General features: G+C 38.2%; 1 protein-coding gene across 1 annotated transcript; it reads right to left on the reverse strand.

Moving 5' to 3' along the window:
* Positions 1-3,164: 3,164 nt before the first annotated feature.
* LOC139724839 (uncharacterized) lies at positions 3,165-24,963 on the reverse strand. The gene is made up of 7 exons (XM_071635963.1): positions 24,674-24,963; positions 23,823-23,870; positions 9,529-9,637; positions 8,174-8,238; positions 7,574-7,682; positions 6,940-7,010; positions 3,165-5,980 (listed from the first exon to the last, which is right to left on the reverse strand). The coding sequence occupies exons 1-7, from the start codon at positions 24,945-24,947 to the stop codon at positions 5,874-5,876; spliced, it is 783 nt and encodes a 260-aa protein (XP_071492064.1). The 5' UTR covers positions 24,948-24,963; the 3' UTR covers positions 3,165-5,873.
* Between the last annotated feature and the right edge of the window lie 320 nt (positions 24,964-25,283).

Raw genomic sequence — 25,283 nt, forward strand, 5'->3', positions numbered from 1 at the left:
CGACGGAGGAAGCCAATCATACTGCTTGCTCTGGCTGTGGTTGTATCAATGTGTCTATTCCATTTTAAGTTGTCTGATAAGACAACTCCTAGGTATTTGTGACTGGACACTGTCTCTAACTAGTGACCGGATAAGGTGTATGTGTGATGAATGGGACGAGGCACTTTTGTGAAGCGCATAACGTTGCATTTGTCCGGCTTGTATTTCATTTACATCTTTTTTCCGAAGTCTCTAAGGTACGTAGATCTTGTTGAAGTATGACACAATCTATGTGTGTCTTAATGGGACGGTAAATTACACAGTCGTCTGCGAATAAGCAGACATTGGATGAAAATTGATCAGGGAGATTATTGATATGTTTAAAAGAAAAGCAATGGGCCCAGAACCGTGCCTTGATGGGGCACTCCTGAAGAAACATGAACAGGTCTGGAGGATGATCCTTGGACTACGACTGTTTGTTCCCTTTCTCTGAGAAAGTGTGAAATCCATGAAAGTAGTGGGCCCTGGATTCCAAGATACTTGAGGCGATGAAGGAGCCTCTGATGTGGTACAGTATCAAATGCTTTTGCAAAGTTTAACACAACAGCGTCAACTTGCTTAATGGTTTCGACAGAGGAGAAAATATGATGAATTGTTGTGATCAGTTGGGACTAACATGCCCGTCTGGATCTGAATCCATGTTGTGTGTTACTGAGGATGTTATCCTCCAGATGGCTCATAATGTGGCGATAAATAATATGTTCCAAGACTTTGCAGCAGACGGATGTGAGGGATACCGGCCCGTAGTTGGTTGGGTCGGATCTGCTACCCTTCTCGTACAAAGCACTATGTTAGCTTGTCTCCAATCTCGGGGTAGCGTGCCAGTCCGAAGACTTTGCGTAACTTGCAATATAGTAGACAGAAAGATCCGTCTGTCCGGAGGACTCTTTTATATTTTGCCATTAACGCTGTCCTCCATGTGAGGGGATCCGTGAAGCTATGAAGCCAGATGCAGTCGCCGCGGAACATTCCCCGACGGACAGATACAGACCGATCTTTCGGTCAAGCAATATAGGTGCTACTTGTGCAGCACACAACTTAAGGAATTTAGGAGAAATGTCGTCTGGGCCTGAGGCTTTGTTTACATATTAAAGTTCATGAGAAGTTTCATGATAGTGATACCTTCTGTAGAAATATTCAAGTCTGACATTATTGGAATTTGTCTCTGTCCCAGAAGAATTATGAGGAACATCATTACCATTAGTCAATTCTTCTTTACCGATGACTTTAGTGAAAACTGCACTGAATGATATTGATCACTCGAGGCTTCAGCTTTTTCACGAGCTGTATCGCCGAATCGGCCAATTTTCTGTTGGAATATAGACTAGACTACCTTCTGTAGTCTAGCGAGTAGACTATACCATCTCTGTACTATATCTAAGACTTAAGAGTTCTAATGGTTAGTCTAAACTAACCTGTGCAGTGCTAACCGTGGCATTAGCCGTTACAGGCGCGGCGTTAGACGTAGGACGTATGTAGTTTTACCTATTAACTTATTTTACTTAATTTCACCTCAGCTAAAGCAATATTCTAGTCACACAGAAACCAAAAAGAAGTTTCTAGAAAAAAACGTATCGTTTACAGAACACCCTACAGCTGTAGGCCCTACCCTACCAATACCACCTCGCGCTCGCCTCCGGCCTCCCTGGCCTCGTAAGTACATTGGTAGATCTAACTACAAATAACGCATATGGGACTAAGGAAGGAGAGCTGCCGCCGTGGAAGTGTCGCTGCGTGGATGGATGGATGACTTCTGCACTTCACTTTCATCGTAAGAGTACATTACATCACCACTTCACCTCTTTCATTGTAATACACAGTGCTGGAAAAAGTCAATTGATTTGCATGTGATAGAAAAATAAGTTTTACCTATTGATATAGGGGGTCTAGGCCTACATTCGAAATTCTTGCCTGCATCTCCTCGGAGTCCTTGCTTGGCAACCATTGACGCTCAGTGGTAGTGGTGGTTCGCCTGCTCATCAACAGATAGAAAGAGGGCAGCAGTACAACTAACTGGGCAACGCAACTGTACGGACCAAAATCACAGACCTACTCCACCATTCAAAATGGTCCCCCCCCCCCCCCCCCCACCACCCTCCGTGAACGTACCACAGAACTATAACGTTTTAGAGTTCCAGATTTCAATTCAATTTAATTCAAAGAAAATTCAATATGGCATACTCGTGAAATAGGCCCCACCACTGCGTGTCCGTACTAATACTACGGCAGCTCGCCTATTTATACTCGTGAATTCAGCCCCACCGTGTGGCATTCATTGGTAGGTAAGCACGGCGGTGGGGCTTCCTTCCACAGTATAATACTCGTGAATGCGGCCCCACCAAACGGCGTTTACGCGAAATTGATACAGCGGTGGGGCCGATTTCCACAGCATAGCACCTTTCGTCCTCTCTTTCTTCTCGGAAGGACTCCCTAATGTCTCTCGACTAATTTAACGGCCAATTTAACCATAAATACAACCCTACCTAACCCTATATCCTAACCCTAACCCTAACCCTAACCCTAGGACCTACCCTAACCGCAGCAGCGACCCCATACGGACAAATAGCGCCCCGCGACGGGGTTAGGACCTACCCTTGCTTGCTTGCTAACGCACGGGTACACGCGCACTGCGGTGGGGCCTATTTCACGATTTTGCCTAATATAGGTTTATTGACAATAAAAAAGAACATGCAGCTCAAAAGCTGAAATTGTTTAATTTACAATTAAAACACATAATATACGAGATTGTAAAAATATTTTATATTTATTTTGTTAAAATTAGCTATCAATATGTATATATTTTCATATGACGAAAACACAGTACAAACACAGGAATATTTCAACCCGGTCATAAATTCTTGACCTTTGATCCCAGACCCAAAAATTCCCAAGAAAATCATTGACAAACAGTGCATACATAAAAATGTTTTTTTTTTTCACTAAACCTCTATGCATGACTGAATCAAAATCATTGATACTTTACAAAATAAATAAAGAAAATTTTTGCACATTTATATAAAAAAGTAATTATACAAACCATTGAGTAACCGAACTAAACAAGTAATAACTAAGTTTGTGAACAATGACATAACTGAATTTGATTATGAATAATTTTACATCTGGTCAATTTTTCTCATCACCGCAAGCTCTGTGGACCAACAAGCTGGAAGATTGAGCTTGAACAGTTGAAGTCAATCAATCCAGCGTCACAGAGTTGTTCTCAGTGATTTACTAGCACTCTGTTTGTTCGTTTCTCTCTTTTTTCTTTTTTTATTACAGGCCCTTTTCTTCTTGTTGTTTCTTTCTTCTATTTTAGGCATGTTAGGGAACAAAAATTCTGGCCGCTCCTTCTGGTCATTTCGGGCATTAGTGAAAAAAGAAATACAACTCACTATACATTCTTACCTTTTTCATTTTTTTTTTTTTTTGGGGGGGGGGGGTTTCAACATACTCATCCACTATTTATTGATACATTTTTCCTCCGTTAACTCTCAATTATGGCTTTTGACAACTAAAGTATCAGTTTATTCTCGTGAGTGGTGTTTTGTGTGCAAGACTTTGGACTTTCTATCGGCTAGAACTTTTATAGCGGATAGTAATTTTATTACTTCTGTTAATTTTTTTAAGTTTGTTTATTGTGATTTTGTTTGTGTACCCCTCCCCTCCACGTTAGATAAGAAACACAAAATCAATAAAATAATCAACATGAAAGATTAAGATACATTTCGACACTTAACAATGTCCTAAAAAGCAGTAATAAACTTTGTCATCGTTGTCATTCGTTCTCAGTCAGATCTCGTTTTATTTAAATTAGATCGAAAAACGTGATAAGCTCCATTTTAAGTCCACTATCTGATTTAGGATAATCATGATAACGTTTCCACAGATACGTAACTTGTTGCATCACAAGGAATATGTTTTAAAGTTATGATTAAAACATATCCCATATTTTCTTTATTATTTGTTCTATTTTTTTTTGCAGCTTTAATCGCAAATATTTAAGATTGACAAAAATGGAGATAACTCGTTTTGCAATCAAACTCTCAATTTCTAGAACGGTGCATATTAATCAGCTACTGAAGAAAGAAATCATTATGACATAATAGTCATTATTCGCGTACACATAACACAAAATGACATAAGAATCATTCCCACATTATACACTCGTACAATCGCGCAAATAAAATGTGGTGCACATTGGAGTAAGATCAATTAAACTGAATTTGTTTTCTTCATGGCTTAAAATCGTAACATTCAAAGAAACTGTTACAAGAGTCACAGTATGGAAACGTGTAATAAAAAGAATGTGTGTATTTCATCGAAAGTGTTGAATGTATACATAATGGTTTATAGTCGGGTTTTTTTTTTCTGTAAGTAGATCATAGTAAAGATATTCAATACTGTTAAGCTAGAATGTCTCCAGATAATCTACACGAAAAGAGATAACGCAAAATGAAAGCTAAATGATCCTCATTTTTTGAAGAATATTGCATGTGATGCAAAAAGACAATGATGTTTCCTACGATATTATAATTCAAGGTGTGTTGATCCCTTTTATATAGTAACAAAATCAATGTGGTTATTCGAGGTCGAATAATGAACATTGAAAGTAAATAGTACCTAGGAAACATAATAACTATCAGTTTATATACATAGTTATATATACATTATGCGTATAGAGCACAGGACGCCGAGTCAAAGTCGAACCATCTTATAGGCCTATATTCATACAAATTTAATGCATTTCCGGTAAAAAGGACACCTCCTATTAGAGGTTTACAGTCCGAACACTAAGCAACAAATACATAAAATGATAATTATAAATATGTACATGTACAACAAATTTAGGCACTCTGGCTTTCGGAATGTCATTCTTTTTATTTCTATTTCATTTCATTGATTTTCATTTTCCGTAGATGGCTGTTGCTGGTCATCGTGGCTGTATTTTGTTGAAAATTTTGTCGTTTTTGTTTAATTCCTGCAATGTCTTGTTAATCATAGTTATTAATAATATAGAAGCATGCAAATCATGCTGAGCCTATAAGAGAAAGTGCATTCAAGTGTTGTTGTTTTTTTTTTTTGTTAATCAGACAGGTGACATTCATTATAACGAAGTCCACGGGACCGTCAGTTTTCTTTCGTCATTAAAGATATCGAAATTTTGTTCTAACCTAAGAGTAACGTGTATAATAGACATATTGATGATAATTTTGTGACCCGAAGTTTTACATCGTTGTAACGAGAATTTTGTTAAAACCATGTTCATGATAACGGGAGTGCACTTTATTAGTAATTTAACAGTAATTATTCTCATTGACAGAATCTTGGTTTGGAAGGTTCTTGTGATCGCATTCAAGCAGTCTGGAGGAAAAAAAAAACAGTACAGACTTACTAGAAAATATTTGACACGTAGTGTATTTAGATATTCTTCTGGCCACATAAGTCTGTAAGTGATGAAGAAAAAAATGGTTGAATTTCTTTGATATACTTATCCCTATTTACATGGGTGACAGTACATATTTATTTGCTCCTGCAACAATCACTGACAATAATTTCTGCTCCGGTCTATATTTTTCTCCAAGTACTGAGGGTTAGGGATAGGGTTGTGATAGGGTTTTAGGTTTAGTTTGATTTGAGGGTTAGGGTTATATTCGTGGATATAGAAATAATGTTTGGCTTTGTGCAGATACACAAGTATTATGTATTGCATAGCAGCGATATATTGTCACGGGAGCAAATGTCATGGAACCACATACACGACTACAATACTTTGGAGAAACTACGGAATACTTAGTAGTTAGTACTCTAGCTGGGTTGGCACAAATGTAATATTGTCACAACAGCCAGAAATATATAACGTAAGCTACAAGGGCACAGAATGGCACCATAGCGAAGATCATGACACTGTTCGAAAGCTGTTCCGTCTCTTCTGTTTCCTCATCTGCGGGAAGAAGTTGAAAAGGGAGAAGCAATTTTCATTTGAACGAAATCTAAAAAGAAAACTTATTTACACGGCATGAACTGACCACAAGGAATCATAAAACATGTTCACTTCACATAATTTCAGTGAAGTATAAAGTATGCGACGAGTCGAGGCTTGTATCTTGATATGTCCTATAACATGCACGTTCTTCAACAGTCTGCAAGACGGAATAGATACAAATGAAAGCTTGGTTTTATCACTTAATCACCAAACAAATTAAACCTATTCTTGTTTAAAGTTGAGATATTTGCAATTAAAGCCACTAAAACAGAGATAATACAGGATACTTGTAATCATAACTTCAAGAATATTCCTTGTCATGTAACATGTGCACTCTTTAAAAAAAATCGAGTGAAAATATTCACTCTTAAAAGAGTGAATACAAAAAAGAGTGAATTTCGAGTGAAATTGGAGTGAATTTTGAGTGAAAATGTTCATTTTCACTCATTTTGGAGTGACGTCAGGGATCACTCCAAAATCTTCGCGTGATCCCTGACGTCACTCCAAAATGAGTGAAAATGAAGATTTTCACTCAAAATTCACTCCAATTTCACTCGAAATTCACTCTTTTTTGTATTCACTCTTTTCAGAGTGAAAATTTTCACTCGATCTTTTTTAGAGAGCAGGTATCCTGAAAAGGATTTTATTTTTCTTCTGATGGTAGACTTACTTCACAATATGTTTTGAATGGCGTTAGTATTATACGATGTATAATTATAACCGATTACTTCAAAGAGACAAATGTAAGTGCATTTAGGATATAGTTTGTGCAAGCACGTTGCGGCACCAACATCGCTTTCAATTTTAAGTGCAGAAAGACACTATAGAGAGATGTAACCTTTATTTGACATCTGGGGAACATTCGACGAGTTACTTAGAAGATTTTTTGAATTTCTTCCGAGGTCGGGACGACGTACCTCCTTCCGCTGCCCCTCCTTTTCTTTTAGACGCCGTCTTTGACGTAGCCGTTTGTGAAACTGTCTTTGAGCTGTTAGCGGTAAAATGCAAAGAATGACCGAGTTTATGGGAACATAATTATCTTTCGTCTATATCCTTGAAATAAGTGGATAACATTACATATGTGACCCTTCAGTGGTAAAGGAAACTTGCATATTCACTGGAAATCTAATTACCGCAAAAAATAAAAAAAATATTAAAAACGTCATGTGTGGAAAAAAAATAAAATGGGGAAAAAAGAATTATACTCGAAACTACTTAAATATGTTGACTGTCTAAATGTCTTTGTGCTACATGAAGGTAATGTCCTTTAGCTGTTAAAAGCACCGATTTTGCCATTATGATAGCTTCAACCTCCGTGCATCACGTCAACCTACTAGCGCTAGATCTCAACTGTCAGAATATGACTTTGCATGGAATAGATATGAGTCCGCATTAAACGATGTACAATATAGCTTTCACTTGGAAGGATTATACTTTCAATGCAATTTCTGTCGGAATCCCTTTTTTCTTCTGTCGTGGGATCATCAGTCATACTGCTATATTATATTTCTTGTTAAACAAGAAGAATTCAATCGGTACCATTGAACTTACCTATCCACGTTGGCTTCCTGTCCCACGACATTCAGGTTAGTAATCGGTCCCGTATTAGTGAATGTAATGGTTGACCCTTGCTGCTTTACCTTTGGCGCTGAGCCGGCTCCTGTGTGGACACCGCGAGATATGCAAATAAGAGTTGCACGTGACAGAATGTCGTGATAGTTAGAAGCCCAGTAAGTTACCCAGGGTATATAATAGACTTAATCCACGCTGTACCGTAATTTTAGACATTTTCATGAATTAAACTAATATGTCTATGTCTAACATTCAGATCTCTGAAACACTGTTCGCAAGTTTGTTTGTCTGATTGTTGTTGTTTTTTAATCAAGGATTCAATGAAAAAATACTTATCACTGTAAGCATAATCATTTACAATATCATCACTCATTAAAGACTAAAGGGATGCTATAGTTTTGCTTGAGGTGGGATTCAGTTTTTCATTTTTCTGTGAGATAAAATTATTCGAAACCGGTTATTTGAAATGCAAATGAGCATTTTACAATTTGTATCTTTTTCTGCATGTTATCATGTGTTTTTGTCTTATTATTTTTTCGTCTAATTGAGAAATAGGAAAAACAACAAAACTGAAATTACCTTTTCCAGCTCTCTTTCTGCTGGTCGTTGCGGGCTGGGAGGCACCTTGAGTTGTCTCGGTCGAGCTTTTGCAGGACGAAAGAATAGAACACAGTTACTATAGGTCATGCATGGCACGTGTCGTATTAGAGAATTGCTACATTTTACGTGATTTTAAGACCTAGAATATTTGGCTAAAAGTTATTGTAGTATCATATGAAGATGTTTTAATTGGCTATCAACCTGGTAGGTCAATGAACTTTACGCATGAATGAACAATTTTATTTTTCTTTTCAAAGGCACGAAAGTAAAAATTGCAAAAATTAATAAGATGTCATTCATGAGTAAGTGCTCTTCCATGTAACAACAAGAACAAAAGACAAATTTAACGCAATAATAAAACATGACTTAAGCTGCAACAGTAAAACTATGATTTATATTATATCTTTGAAAGTCAAAAGATCAATAAAGGCTAAAATACTGGAGGAAGATGAAAAATCTGTCAAATCCAAATTCAAGTGGAATAAGAGGAGAAGCATTATAAACAAAAATGGTAAGAATTCCAATCGAGTTCCCAAATTAGGAAAATTTTAGATAGTATTTGGTTTTTTAGTTTGTGTCATGAATTCTTGCATTACTAAATCAAAAGAATGAAATACAGATATTCGGTTCATTTAATCATCTTTGTGCCCTTATACTCCCTATGCCATTTGAACCTTGAGTTGACAGAAGATTCTTATTTTCCCCCTGTAGTTTCCCTCTTTGATTTTGTTTGAGGTTATGAGAAAAAAAAAGAAAAAAATTGTTTTTGTTACTTCATTCAGGTCTCTCATTGTGTTAACCTGGTCTTTTGTTATCATTGTTGGCTTGAAGGGCATTTCCAAATGAAAGATAATGTGTCAATTTTTGCAATTTGTACTTTGTGCTTTGAGGACAAAAACGAATGTGTGCACTAATGGGTAAAATTTTCCTTTATGTTGATCTACTGAGTTGATAGCCAATTACATTACTCTATAATATAGTATATAATACATTGATTTCCATCTTCTATAAAAATAATATGAACTGGAAAAATTGTTTACTTTCTTCTATTTTTTTGCTATATATATTATTGCATTAGTAATAACCATAGCATTGCAAGTTTCCAGTCACAAAAAGTAGGTTTCATATTCACACCCCCCCCCCGAAAAAAAAGAAATCAACTGAACTCACATGATTCCACGAATAATGAGAAGAGAGAGAGAAAAAAAAAACACATAGCCATGCAAAGATTTACATGCGTACATCGTATGAGTACATATATCTATCATTAATTTCATGTATGTGCGTGTGTGTTTGTGTTTGTTTGAGGTATTACAGGGACACAATCTGCTTACCTGCCGACGTTAGCTTCTTGACCTTTGACATTAACATTCTCCATACTTCCAGTTCCCGAAAAAGATATCTTTGAGTCTGTTTGTACGATCTCTGGAGAATAGTTGTCCTCTGAGGATACAAAAACAGAACCGGTTCGATGAAGGGAAGATGTTTTTACAATTTACAAAACCTGATCATTCCGCAGAAGCTCACCATATTGCTAATCAATGATTGTTTGCTCATACGAAACACCCAGACAACACGAGACAATCCTCTGAACTTTTATAAGCCCCAGTTTATTTCATAACAAATTACATTTCTTTTATCAGAGAAAATCGTTATATATATATATATATATATATATATGTGACCCTGCACCTCAAAACAAACAAAAAGTCGCCAGACATGAATTTTTAGTTAAGACCATATTCTGAAAGAGCAGACTTTAAGCTTTAAAATGATGTATAACTCAAATCAAATGGACTCTCCTAACCTATCTAAATATTGGAAAGAAAGCACAAACTCAGGAAAAGTGTGAACTGAGAAAAGAGGCTCTGAAGTACAGTGTCTATTCAAGCGCTTAATCTTTACCAAACCGTGCTGGCTGTGCGATGAATGGGACAAAAAAACAGGAAGTAAACCACCAGAGTAACAACAATGAAGGGATTATCAAATTAGACTGAAATTAAGCACGCCTCATTAACACATTCTGTCCATAATTAATGCCAACTTTCAAAGCAGTAACACTATCCTTTCAAAAGTTATTAGAGTTGAAAGTGGAGAGTGTGGACAAGGTTTTTCAGAAATGAAAAAGGGATTCTAAAGACACACCTAATCACACTATTCTACCAAAAATGTTCGAGATAAACTGCTAAAAAAACACGCTTTACTGCCCGTTTTATGATACCAAATTTTAGCATAATGTAAAAGAAAACCTGCTCTTTCAGAAAATATGAAAAAGTCAAGTTCGGCTAGGTTGACCAATTTCACTTATTTTCAGTCCTCACGCAAAATCAATGTGTGCGACTTTATGTTCGTTTTGAGGTGCACAGTCACATATATACATTTTTTTTTTGGGGGGGGGTATCAGAAATGAAATAGTTTATCTAAATGTATTAGCTTGTATTCAGCTTTAGATGTAATGATTTCGCTAAGAGTTCCACCTTATACAGTGTGAAAACTTCGCAGTCTCAACCAATCCAAAATAAAAAAGTATATCAAACCCTTAGGCTTAAAACTTAGGCCAGGTAAAAAAAGAAACCAGTTTCTCGTCCTCGCGCGCATCGATTTTGGCCGCCGCGTCGATTTTTTTACTATGTACTATTTTCAAAATGGCGCTGAAAATACCAAGAAATTCATAATTCTCGTCCCAGCCCGCTCCCCGCCCGCATCGATTTTCAGTTGCCACATCGACTTTTTTGATATTTTACTATTTTTTTCGGCCGCCGAAAAAAAAAAATCGACAATTCACCTACCAATCGTGATGTCTCATTTCTAATTACGCCTTGCGTCCTCTACTTTATAGCTGTAGTACAGCTGTAGCTTCTGTATAGTGCGTATGTAATAACGCATGCATTTCACACTGCGAGCTCGGCAAGAAGGAATGACCCACAAAGCAGTTGAACTGTAATTGGATGGGCGCGGGCGGGCGCGGCCTGGGCTGTGATGTACAGTGCACGAGTCGTACGTCGTGTGGTGTAGACAGGACGTTAATGATAATAATAATAACAAATTCTTATATAGCGCATTTCAAACTTGAAAAGAATTTCAATGCGCTTTACAAACAAACAAACAAATTATACCATAATACAAAATATAACAGAAATTACACATTACTAAGCACAATATATTAGTGTTGCCAGTACTACTGAGACAACTGCATTAATGACTTCAAATTTAACAATCGTAGGCTACTTTGTATAGATAAGTTTTGAGTTTTTGCTTGAAACTGTCTGTTGGCATCTGACTTCTCAGTGGGTCTGGCAGAGAATTCCATAAAGTGGGTGCGACAAAAGAAAAAACCCTTTCCCCATAAGACTTGTTCGCATGGTGGGTACGACAAGTAAGTTTCGAGCAGAGGATCGGAGACATCTAGAAGGCTTGTATGGGGTTATGAGTTCTGTAATGTAGTGCGGGGCTGTTCCATGTAGTGCTTTGAAAGTGATGAGGAGAATCTTGTATTGGATGCGATACCTTATAGGAAGCCAGTGCAGATTTTGAAGGATTGGGGTTATGTGTTCACGTTTCTTGGCAAGTGTAACAAGGCGGGCAGCGGAATTTTGAATTCTTTGAAGTTTGGAGATCTGTTTGTCCGGCAGACCAATGAGGAGACTGTTGCAACAGTCCAAGATTGATGAGACAAGAGCGTGGACCACTATTTCAGTAGTGGATTTACTGAGATAACTGCGAATTTTCCCTATTTTGCTCAAAGCGAAGGATCCGCGACGGCAAATATTGTTTATGTGACTGTTCATATTGAGGTGACTGTCCAAAAGCACACCAAGGTCACGGACAGATGAAGAAAAATTAACTTCAAGATTGCCAACAGTCAAAGGGGTGAGTTCCTTACATGGCTTCATGTTGGAACGAATGTGAAGCAATTCCATTTTACTGTCATTTAGTACCAGAGAATTGTTGGACATCCAGCGACGGACTTCATGCAGACATCGGGCCAGATCTTCCAGAGTGTGTTCCATGTCAACGGGGTCTACGGTGATATACAACTGTGTGTCATCAGCATACATGGCGCAGCTGAAACCATGCGATTCAATGATGTCTTGAACTGGTGTTGTGTAACACACAAAGAGGAGTGGACCAATCACTGATCCCTGCGGTACTCCAAATTCTAATGGTGCACAGGAAGATACATGTTGTCCTAATACCACTTGCTGTCGTCTTTCCTTCAGGTAAGACTCAATCCATTCTGCTGGAGTACCAGATATCCAAAAACGTTGCCTCATTCTATGGGATAAAATTGTATGGTCAACGGTATCAAAAGCCGCAGTCAGATCAAGCAGGATGACCACAGCTTCCTTTCTTGCATCAAGGCCAAGGAGAAGATCGTTCATCACTCTCACAAGAGCCGTCTCAACACTGTGATCTTGTCGATAAGCAGATTGTGATTTAGCTAAGAGAGAATGTGAGTGAAGATGAGCAGTGAACTGGCTACAGGCTGCTCGCTCGATAACTTTGGCTAAAAAAGGAAGGTTGGAGATTGGTCGGTAATTCTTCAATATTTCAGAGTCAAGATTGGGCTTCTTTAGAATAGGTGTGATTAAAGCAGTCTTGAGGTCACGTGGAAAGATCCCTGATGCTAATGACTGATTTGTTATATCAGTGATAGCTGGAAGGAGAATGTCGACACATTTTCCTATGACAGATGCAGGGAGCGGGTCAAGCTGACATGTCTTTATCTTGGATGTAGTAATAATCTCCTGAACATCAGATTGACTGACAGCATCGAATATCTGTAACATGAACTCCTGTGGAGCCTCTGCTGAGTCGTTAAATGATGCACTGTGAACTTCACTTGCTGTAGGTACAAGAGAATGGCATAAGTCTGAGACTTTTGCTTGAAAACTGTTGAGAAACAGTTCAGCTAGCTCTTGTTTCGAACTATGAGATGGAAGTGGAGAGGTATTGTTGCCACTTGAGATGCCGTTAACGAACTGGAACAGTTCCTTCTGGCAGCATGTTTCCATCTTCTCTCGATGATAATTTCTCCTAGCTATTTTGAGAGCAGAATGATACACACACAAAGCAGACCTCATTGACATTTTATCAACAGTCAGATGAGACTTCCTCCATTTTCTTTCAGCTGAACGGACTTTGCGCCTAAGAGTAATAAGGTGGTGGTCAAACCAAGGCGCATGAGGTCTTAACTGGACACTGGCAGACTTCACAGGCGCATGATGATTAAGTGTCTTCATGAGTGAGGAGTTATAGAGGTTGACCTTTTGGTCTATGTCGAGGTAATCAAGATCCTCAGAAGCTGCAAACAAGTTCTCCAGGTCTCTTCTGAAGATGTCATAATCAATGTCACGAAGCTTCCGAAAACAAAATGTTTTTCTAACTGGCATTGGCCGTGACAATGCTACTGTAAAGACAATGGCACTGTGATCTGAAGGCATCGCATCTCGAAGATATAGCTCCTTAATGCATTCATTGGCTTCTCTTGTAATGACTAGATCCAAGGTATGCCCCCTTGCGTGCGTAGGCTGAGAGACCAGCTGCTTCAGATTAGCAGAAAAGAGCAGATCTGTGAGTGATTTGGTTTCACTGCTGTGCACGTTATCCATGTGGAAATTAAAGTCACCACAGATCACGAGCTGGTTGTCTCGCAAGCTGGCTGACTCCAGAAGATGTGAGAAATCAGATATAGAAATTGTGTTACAGCTTTGCCCTTAGAGCCAGGAGGTCTGTAGATGATTATGAGTGAGAGTACATGGCTCCTGGTTGAGCGAAGGGTAAGCTCCATGCACTCAAAACTGGTGTATGAATGGATCACCATGTTTGTGCCAAAGTTCTGACGCAGGACTACACATATACCACCTCCTACTTTACCTTTCCTTGGAGCTGTTAGAATGTGGTAGCCACGTAAGGTATTCTGGATTTGCGCTAGGGTAGGGCTGTCACGATCATCACCCCTGAGCCATGCCTCTGTGATGGCCAGAATATCCAAGCTCTCTGACACCACAAGGTCATAGATTGAATCAGGTTTGTTCATCATTGACTGGGCATTCCATACTGCTATTCTGGTCGGTTCATTCAATGCAGCATCATCTAAGGAGATGACATGAGCGGAAGATGGAGGCCTCTGAATAGGGTTTGTGAGACGAATGTGCCTGCGTTCACGAATCATAACTCTGGGTGTGGTGGTAGAAAACAATTGGGATGTGACAGGAATTTTGTGTCTCTGTTTCCGTGCACCAGCTCTCTTACCCCGATGACATCTCCGTTTCATGGCGATGCCCAGTGAAGTGAGAGTCTCCCAGAGGTTAACGTCAAGTCTCTGTTTGTGTAACGCCAGTGAGTTTAATTGCAGTAGCTCATGCTTGCCGTAAACACTTGGACTGTTCACCCTGTCAATTGCAGTGTAGTTAGTTGTGTAGCTGCAATTATGCACACTGCAGGAGTCATCGTTGTATCCTGGTCCTGGATTTGGGTTTATGTCTCCCGATACAAGAAGCAGTTTGATTTGGAAGGTCGATGTGGAGTTAGTGTAGTAGGCAGGGCGAAAATCAAGAAACTTGGTTTGCATGGGCCTATGGTGTGCATGGCACACTAAATCTTGCTTGTAAGCACAGGGATTGATGAAAGCTTCATGTCCATTCACCCCCAGGATGAACACAATGAGAAGAAAGGACAAGAACTTGACTGCATCCATTGTTGGCTGGACAGGCTAATCAAGGTCACAAAAGGCGATGATGGTTGAGTGCACTTGTACAGCACATCAAGGATCCATGGAGGCCATGCATGTACCTCTCCCAGTTCACTGTACACAAACTTCAAAAAACTTTGTCTCCTCAGAACTCTCTTGCCAAGCTATCATAAAGCTCAAAACCTGTCCTGTGTGATCCTGATACTAAGATGAAACAACTGGTGGCAAACTGAGTACACTCAGATATCACAGTCAACAGTTATAAGCAGAAATATGGAGAGCCTGAAAGGGGTCTGCCTGTAAGGCGAGCCACCTACTTACTAGAAGAGTTGAGCACCTTCTGTACATTTTTCTCGTGCTGTTGCCACAGAACTGTGGCTGTTGCCCGCTTCATGTGCTGCTAGATTGATTGCGCAATGTAACCACATACTAGTCATAGAGGAGACCAGCCAGCCAACATAGCATGCGCGCGTTCTGGAGCTGGAAAAAAAAATCGTGGAGTGCAGTGATGGAGAGAACCGATCTCAAGCGCACGTGTGCACAGCGAACGGCTTTAAAGGTATTAGCCCACATTTGTAAACCTGCGGCAATTGGTCTCATAGTTAGCATGGAGTTTGGGTATGATTGCAGTAACACCTGTGCAAAATGTCGTTCCAATTAGTCCATTACTTTCATAAAAATGAATGAAAATGCACCGTATGCATGCGTATAACGTTCGCTAGCTCCGGTCCACGTACGTACTACATGCACGCGATACATGTGTAAGTTACATGTACGTAGCTAGCCCGCGCTCGTAATTCGATTTTGGGTCGGGTTGACGCGGTTTGAAAATTGATTTTAAAACGATGATTTTCTCTCTTTTATCGAATGGTATGGAACAGGTGAGGTATATAGATGTTACTGTAATAACTTGTACTTGAAGTCATATTGAACCTGTTTTATGCAGTTTTGATTTTCGTGGGTTTGCAAATGTGCGCTAGTACCTTTAATACCAGGGCCCCGTTTTATCAAAAGATAAAATCAATTTTAATTTTCCTTACTACACAGTCTGCCATAGACTTACAGTTGAAATCGACTTCATAATCAATTCTAACTCTTCATAAAACGGGGCCCAGAGCTGCCAACCTTTGGAAGCACAAATTAGTACTCAGCAGCTCCAAAATTCGTATTTTTCCACCAGAATTCGTATCTTTTCAATCTCCCTCTTTTTGCTATTTTGAATTAAACTCGTCGACTTATGAGGCCTACAGGCTCTAAACATAACGTTATGGCACATGCCGAAGCATCGAGCTGGTCACCAGCACGATAAAGATGCCAAATTACGCAATGTTCAGCGTTTATTGATTGCTTTCTCGCAATGAATGTGTACAAGTGCAAGTATGTACCTCCAAAAACTTGCTGGGATGATTATGGAAGCTTCCACTATCTAGCAGGGGACGTGGAATATGCTTTCATCTTCTCAAGAGAGCTTCTTTGTGAGCGGATGCTATACCGGTAGTCTGTTCCGTGTTTCCAATTATCGTTTACTATGGAAACATAATCACGCGTTGTTTTCAGGCTTTTTTCATTTTATTGGATTTTAAACATCAGTCTTTTCCGAAGTATTCCAATTCCTCTGGAATCGGAAAGTCTGCTATTTATAACGACGATCGCAAAATGCCGCGCTGTGTGTGGAAGCGCCGATGTGCAAACACGTGGCTTCACTTTCAAGTTAAAAGGAATGCGCCATGTGCTCCTGCCTACAAGAGGTTACTGCAAGTTCGATGAATCGAATGCGCCGTAGCTGAGCTGAGCTGAATGGCTTATTTACGGTAAACATGCAGTTTACGTTCGATACGAAGAAATCATTACGTCTTTCACGAGGGAAAAACACACAAAACAAACAAACAAACAAGATACACCCACAAACGAATGTTGATAGCCAAAACTTTGAAAAGTAATAAGCAGTTTTGATGAGCGTGAACTGAAATTGTCATTACACGTTGTATTTTGCTGTTTATATTACTGCTGCTTCTTGGTAGCACTGTAATGATGGCCATGGAAGAAATGAAGGGAGAATGTGACTTACCTGCACACACTGTAAAAAATTTGTTTAGTTTCTAAACACCTAACTAAACACTTTTCTGTGACAGTTTAAAAACACTGCGACGTGTTTATATATTAAACATGTTTATGAACTAAACACATGCTGTGTTTATTTTCAGCACACCCTAGGTGTTTATCACACACACATGTTTATGTTTTAAACGGTTCTGATGTTTAAAAACTAAACACCTGCTGTGTTTATAGCCTAAACACCAAACGTTTACACCGTAATCACTCACAGTGTTTAAATACTAAACACCGCACATTCACATAATCACCCACAATGTTTAAGATCTAAACACTGAAACAAAAAATAAACATGACGCACTGTTTACGTTGTAAACACTGCGACATGTTTATTCGCTGTGACAGATTAAAAACACTGCGACATGTTTATTTGCCATTTTAGTGTTTATTCTCAGAACACATGTCTGATTTTTAGATCGATCACAAAATTGCATACACTAAACATGTGACATGTTTACATACTAAACATCGCAATTTCTCAGTGTTTATATGATACATGTTTACACCTTATACATGCTGAGTGTTTATATGAGACATGTTTACACATCATACATGGTAATTTCCACGTGTTTAAAATGAGACATGTTTACACATCATACATTCATACATGCTAATTTCTACGTGTTTAAATGAGACATATCATCATGCATGTTAATTCCCATGTATTTATTAATGTAAAGTGGATTGTTTCCACTTTTTTGCATGAAAAAAAGATAAACGCATAATATCATATAGAATTTACCCAGTATGTACCAAATCATCAGCACACTTACATCGCATAATACCAGGGAAGACCTGCGTTAGCTTTCACAAATACTTTGGCTACAAGAGTTAAAGGCAATTCTCTGAATGCAAGTTATCAAAACATCAGTCAAAGCTTGGGCAATATCTGATGAATAATAAGTTAAAATCCTTTAAAGGGGAAATCGAGTCCAATAAATAAGTCTGATAAAAAGAGTAAAACCTTACCAGTTTAACAGTAAAAATTTGAATGAAATCGGATGAAAAATAAGGAAGTTATCAAATTGTGAAGATTTGCTAATTTCTGCAAAGCAGTTAAAAGTGGATATGAATATGCAAATGAGTGAATTGACCATGCGATAAGCTCACAATTTTCCATTGATCGTGTACCCAAAAAAAAAAAAAATGATGAAATTCAATGTTTATGTTAATGAAATGTGAAACATTATGGTATTGCTGGTTGAATAACTTCTGAAAAGTGATCAGTTAGATATATCAGGACTTGAGTCTCGGGAATAATTGCGTTTGAATGAAAAACTTGAAATTAAGTAAGTTGTGAGGGAATGACATGCCCACGTTGCCATTTGCATATTCATATCAACCATTCAAGAACTGTTTCCTCAAAAATTAGCGAAACTTCAAAATGTCATAACTTCCTTATTTTACATCCGATTTCGATCAAAATTTTACCAATGAACTCTTAATATTTTATTCTTTCTTATCAGACTAACTTGTATTTGGACTGGATTTCCCCTTTAAATATTGCCATGTTATTGCTATACGACACCATACTGAGTTAAATGCAAGATACCTGGGAGTCACTGGCCTGTACACGAAGACGTAAATGGAATTCTCTCCTATACACACAGTAAAGTTTGTATTTGCAGGAAATGACACATAACTCATTTTGGAGAAAAAAAAATATTGCATTTAACAATTACTTTTCAGTCACATGTAATTCTTAGCCTACTTTCAAGAATTGCCGTCTTTCTACTGTATTCAGAACTAATTCTTAGTATTGTAAAACAAACGAATAAACTTGTCGATTGTGAATTGCAACTCAACGCTTCGGAAGCTTGACATGTATGTAACACCTCCAGGAACATAACTGCAGTCTGTGAACAAATCAATGCCGACCTTGAAGATTGCATCAATTATTGGCAAAGTGCTTTGGGTGTACCCGAACCAAATTAGGCTCACGGCAAATTATACCATGCACAACACTATGGTCGTATTGGTACTGATCAGGGAGTGTAGATGATGCACTCATCATAAAGAGACCCCCCCCCCCCCCAAAAAAAAAAAAGTGTTTTCACTGTATTTAGCCTGTGGTGAACATCTGCACTCCCTGATCAGTACCAATAATGGAACTTAAATACATACATGATATTGTTCTTTTCACTGCGACATTCACTGAAAGTACATGTAGGCTAACAGTACTGTATTGATTTTTCACTTTTGCTATTTCGAGAGAAATCTTAGAATGTTAGCGGATTTCATAAGGTGAGTGAGAAAAAAACTTCTACCTTGCTAGAACCTTGGAGAAAGAAGTCAAACTCAATGGGTATACATGAATACAAGTGTAGTCTATTAGAGTCTAATCAGTCTCATCACACTCCACATAATCATGGTATGGAGGGCTACTTTCAATCTCGACACAGCAGAATTTTTGGTAAAGACAAGAAGATATGAACAAAGAAAAAATAATGCATTGCAACTGGAGGCGGGAGGGTATGCAAGGCTGTCATGAACACGCGATGTGATCAGCAAGACTCCTCCCTTGTCAATTTGTCAGTCAGTCGCAAGACTCCTCCCTATTCTCCATGCATGTTGTACTACATTTCTGATACCTCTCTCCATGTGACCGATTTCAAGAATATCTCAGAAAGAAAATATTAACTACCGAATGCTGCATTTCCTATCAGGTCTACAAGAAAATTGCAAAGAATTCCAAACAAATGCAACTACTGACCTCTTATTTGCGTCCAATATCTGCTGATTGTATTTGAAGCACCCGAGGGAAAAAAAATGAAATGGCTGATATTTTGATTTGATTTGTTTTGATTTCTATATTCCTTTTTGCACAAGAATATAATAGAAAGCAAATCGAACAAAATTCTTGAGTAATATCTTAATAGTGAATTACAAGGATATTGGTTGATGAATAAAATGAAGTGAATGAAACTGTTTTTCTTAGTGCAAAACGATTTCGAGCAAGTGTCTTTACATAATAGATAACATTACAATTTTACATACCAGCTGTTAAAAAAAGACAATTACCCATATCTATGAGCAATAAGAATACAGGTGACCATTATCGTAAGCACAGAGGACAATAGAATCGCTTTGTTTTGGATATCCCTGCCATTTCAAAACCAATTTTCATCAAATAAGCATTGAATTCCTCTTCGAATTATATAGGCCCCCTACCTTCATATTTCTTTAGAGGTTCGTCATTATGTAATACACGCATACACGTACACGGAGAACTGAAGCCCCAACGCATACAAAACCCTATCAACCCCTATATGATTTGCTTTATTCTAGTACATGTATACAGGTTTAGATGCACACTGTCAGTGAAGAAAAAAAAACAATAGAAAGGTTGCTCTAACAGGTGGGATGCCTCCTAATAGGTCTGTAGTGCATCATGACGATGTGAGACATCACATGGCTAGCGGGAAAAAGATTATTAACATTCAAAATCATTATCCATGGTTCATTTCCTTCATATGGCATGCAGGCCTATAGATATACTGTATATCAGTATATCTTGCGATGTCCTTGTAATCCTCAGATGTTTGCACTTTTAGACGGGTTGTATAGAAGTAAGCGCATGCATCTTTCATTCTAATCCAGACAGGTTTGGCGTGATCCCTGATCAATTCTTCCATGACGTACTGGTGCTGGTAAAAAGAAATGATTACACAAGGAAAACAAATCAGTTGGCTTTGCAATACAATGGACTTAACTGCTCCCATAGATTCTGAAAATGAATGGATAGCAAAGAAGTTGACTGAATCCATAAGCAAAGTTCAAATTAAAAGGAATGACAGAATCCCTTCATCACATTAGCACATAGTGTCTTGCCTCGGTTTTTACTTACTTTGCTGAATTTTCTGGAAATAATTCAAGTCTTTTTTGTTGTTTCTTCTTTCTTATTCATCATCATTATCAAGCAGAGTTACGACCATACTGTATCCTTTGTCTCTTGGGTGAAGATTTTCACATCTGTAATTTACACTTTCAACAATATTTGCAATAAATCAATTTTCCATACATGTATTTATTTTAGCTAATGGATTGAATTCGGGAGTCCGGAGTAGGTAATCCCCCCCCCCAAAAAAAAAAAAAACAAACAAACAAACAAACAAACAAAAAAAAAACAAAAAAAAAACACACACACACACACAAAAACAAAAAAAAAACAGAAGAACTTAAAGCATCTAAAATCTGCATTTTGTAGAAACTCATTTACATGCCCTTTAAGTACATAATATTCATTGATTTGGCTCTGCAATTTTGAGTACACATGTACTTACTTGATTTCCACTTTCCACATGGGTAGTATACAGTGATATACTATCCCCAGTCGATTTACTCTGTTGACTGCACCATGCCTCGTTCTCTGCCAGCAGAGGTAATGTCTTTAATTGCAGGATCTATACAGTACACGTCAGGACATCATCGTCACCCACTTTGGTGCCATTGCCATCCCCTTCCAAGACATCCTAATGGGCTTTAGGTACATTCAATTTTCACCACCTGTTGAGTGAAGAATTTACAGGGAATAAAACTGAATTTCACTCAAAATATAGTCACTAACCCATCGTCATTCACATGAAAGATACTTCATAACTTCGTCAAATTAAAGATACAGTGAGTTGACCCGCTAGGCCGAGTTTACCCATAACTACGGTACCGGTAATTTGCAGAGTGTAGGCCTAGCAAGTTAGATATTGTAACGTTAACAACACTAACACGTTACAGTTAGACTTAACGCTAGAGCGTTCCCCGTTCTAATGTACAACTTAGTCGTTAGATTTAGAAATAGAAAACTAAAACAAACGAGCAAAATCTTCAAGGGCGTAGCTTATTTCCACGCCTACTACAGTTTTACATTAAACGAGGGCGATTTTGCAATAAATCTTGTTATTCACCGACTTAGCAGACTTAGCAGACTCACCGCTTTCATGCAGGCGCCGGCCAGGCTAGAACTTTATCCCTTCGACGCCATCTTAGCTAGATCCGCTCCTTTATGAAGTGCATGTAGCAGTCAGCTATCAGCAGTACAGTGCAGTCGATCGAGTCGTAAGTGCAGTGTAGTGCTAGTGGACGACAAGCCTAGAACGAATGCGCACGTACTGTAGGCCTACGCACATCACGCTGCTGGGGCATGCAATCGCAGCATGCACCAGCAGCCAGCCAATCAGACAGATCTATCCGTACAGGTACGTGCGCGCGCGCACATCTCCTTTCCCGCCAATTGTGCATTGATTATGGTCATAATCATGCACAGCACGAGTGTGCGCTAGAAGCGCACGCACAGGTCACCACTGCGTGCGTTGTGGCCGCGGCCGTCATGTCACATGCGCTGCTGACCTGTAGAGTACGAGTATCACAGTGTTTATGTTAAACATGTGCGGTGTTTAGAACGTGTTTACGAGGCGTTCTAAATGTAAACGCGCCTGTTTATCCTGACAGTAGAAGTGTTTAGGCCTAACCAACAAACATTTGGGTAATGCCCTAAACTATGAACGAAATCATTAACAAAGGCAACTCCCATTTTTTTCTAGCAGTTAAAATATAGGACTGTACATGCGAAACCAAAATATAAATTTATTACAGTTGTATTACATATTTTTAGGTTATCCTTTTTCCTTATTGATTAGGCATTTCCATGAAAGGCCTAAAACATGAATTATTTCATAGTGCATCTTGATGTCGTAACAGTTTCCACTTCCTCGTGATAAAAGGAAACTAGAAATTGCAATTTACACACCATTTCCAACACTTCTCCATATATATATGGACATATTGAGATTAACATAACGTGACCAGAATAAACACTCCAACTAAACACTCCAAGCTAAACACTTTAACTCTCAATACTTTACACGTGCTATACACACCGGGTGTTTAGATGTTAAACAAAGTGTTTAGATTTTTAACACTGTGTTTAGTTCATAAACATGTCGCATGTCGCATTTTTTACAGTGCAGGTACATGTTTTACTACATTTATGTAGTTTTGGTATACAATCATTCATCATCCAAATGATGAGTGATTATCAAATGTCTTTTTAGAACATGAAGAAACATCTTTAAATGTTTAATGCTATAATGCCATATCAGTATCATTTTGACATCCATCTGCAATTGTACAAGCCAGTTTCAAGTTGAATGTGCTACAATTGTACTGTGAAGAACTATACATACCAGCTGTGTGGACTCAAAAAGTCACAAACACAAATGATAAATAAAGCAGTGTTTTGAATATCATGGAATTAATTTCAGTCGTGTTTGTTGAAAGACATGTTTTATACCTGTTTCAATTAATAGCACAATACATCAGAATTGCAAGTACACTGGTATCAGAAATGCCAGTATTAAGATGGTCATTTTCCCTTGACATCTGTAGTGGAAAAAAAAAAGCAAATGTATTTCTGCATGCATGAAGTTTCGTTTCAAGTATGGTACATAATATATCTATTTGTTTGAAAATGCACAGAGTGCAGGCAAGACATACACTTGGGACCTGGTCTCTCATAACACAGCTACCAGAGTGATATTTCATTTCATAAATTGGATATAGAAAATAGTAAACCCCTCTCTCGTTACCTTTCTCAGAATTACCGGACGAGAAACACATAATTACTGTCTTACATTTTGACAATCCTCGAAAAAATAGTAAGATATCAAATAGTAAGGACCTCCCTCATCGCCTTGCTCAAAAAACCCGGACGAGAAACTGCTTTCTTTTTTTACTTGGCCTTACAGGTTTAACTCATGTATTTCAGTTTCGTGGGTTTTTTTTTTTTAAATAAAGTGGTTACAGGATAAAGTGGTATTGCCCTTTTACCGTCACTTCCACTGGATGCCATTTCGTTGCCAGCGGTAGGTCTGCTACCTGTAAATGAGGCAAAGAAACCAGAAAGAAACAAACATTTGTCGTGAGGGGGAAAAATATCAGGATTGAAAAACAAAACAAGCCCATGTGATAGCTGGAAAAGCCTTCATAATTTTGCTGCAGATTATCAAAAATAACCTGAACATCTCTCCATGTACTTAACAATAATTGTGTTAAAAAATGTATAATACTACTGAAATGTATTATTAAAAATTATTCTGCTCATCTTCTGACTTTCACCACATCCACAGCGCCACGGGTACCATTTTTAGGTAGAATGATACTTCACTTCTATTTTCATTTACATATATTATAATGAGTATGTTCTACACATTCTGAATGAGTGAAAATATCTGTACATAGAGACCGTATCAGGACAATTACCCCCTCCCCCTCCCCCCTCCCCCCCCCCCCCCCCCCAGCTAAAGATCGGTTACTGATATAGGGTTGGAGTAAATATTAGGGTTAGGGTTAGGGTTCGGTTAAGGGTTAGGACTTGCACATAAAATGAGTCCCCACGGATCCTATGACAATTACCCCAGACCCTTATCCGGACCCTAATCCTAATCCCAATCCTGAACTTAATCCTTTACATAAATACTTTAAAACAAATGAAATCTAATCATGATATCAAGAACGTAAATGTAAGACTCTCATGGACAAGTCCTTATTGACTGAAGCCACCGATGATTACCCTTATCCCTTATCTGATATTTATAAGCACTTCATTGTATCTCTTTGGCGGTCATAAATAAGTTAAATCGAAATCCTTAAACTCTGCGCAAAATCTTCTACTACTGTACTTGACCCAAAGAATTCCTCTGCAATTCCGCCTAGTTCAGCTTTTTCCATCGCTGTTTTCAATTTCCGTCTTTGGGAGGCAGATTTTACGTCATTTCTCCAGTCAAGAAACATCTGTAGCGTTCCCTGTGACGTCACATCTCCACCAGAGTAATTTGACGCTTTGTAGCGTTTCATGTCAGTCAAGGAAAAACCGAGTTGGACACCGAGTCGAGTGATATCTAAAGGAATCCTCTCTGATAATTCTATCAGAGTTGCATCACTGATTTCCCCCATCCTGACAGCGAGGAATTATTTCTGTGTTTGAAAAATTATATATATATAATTATTTTTGTAGATAAAGCAAATCATCTCCATTCAGGACTGCAAGAAGCAAGCATTTATATTTTTTTCTTATCTGATGATTTGCATTCAAAGGTACCAGTAGGTACCAAATAACATTACGACGCGACTCAAATTACATCATGACGAAACCATTATAATACACAAGCAAATAATTTGAAATAAATAGTGTAATACAAAGACTTTAAAATTATTTAACAAGAAAATTCATACAAATAATTTTTTTTTTTGTCTCCTTTTTCCAAACGACATGGACCAACTGTCTTGGTA

The sequence above is a fragment of the Diadema antillarum genome, unplaced genomic scaffold (assembly GCF_040938485.1).
Source record: "Diadema antillarum isolate AM-2024a unplaced genomic scaffold, OU_Dant_1.0 scf00000232, whole genome shotgun sequence".
NCBI classification, from domain to species: Eukaryota; Metazoa; Echinodermata; class Echinoidea; order Diadematoida; family Diadematidae; genus Diadema; species Diadema antillarum.

Bases quoted from the DNA above. Each gene is read 5' to 3' on its own strand.
- LOC139724839 (XM_071635963.1), bottom strand. From the start codon at position 24,947: ATGGGGGAAATCAGTGATGCAACTCTGATAGAATTATCAGAGAGGATT. The intron at 9,638-23,822 runs GTAAAAGGGCAA...TTGTATCCTCAG, and splicing joins GGCATCCAGTGGAAGTGACG to AGGACAACTATTCTCCAGAG. The intron at 7,683-8,173 runs GTAATTTCAGTT...GTGTCCACACAG, and splicing joins CAGAAAGAGAGCTGGAAAAG to GAGCCGGCTCAGCGCCAAAG.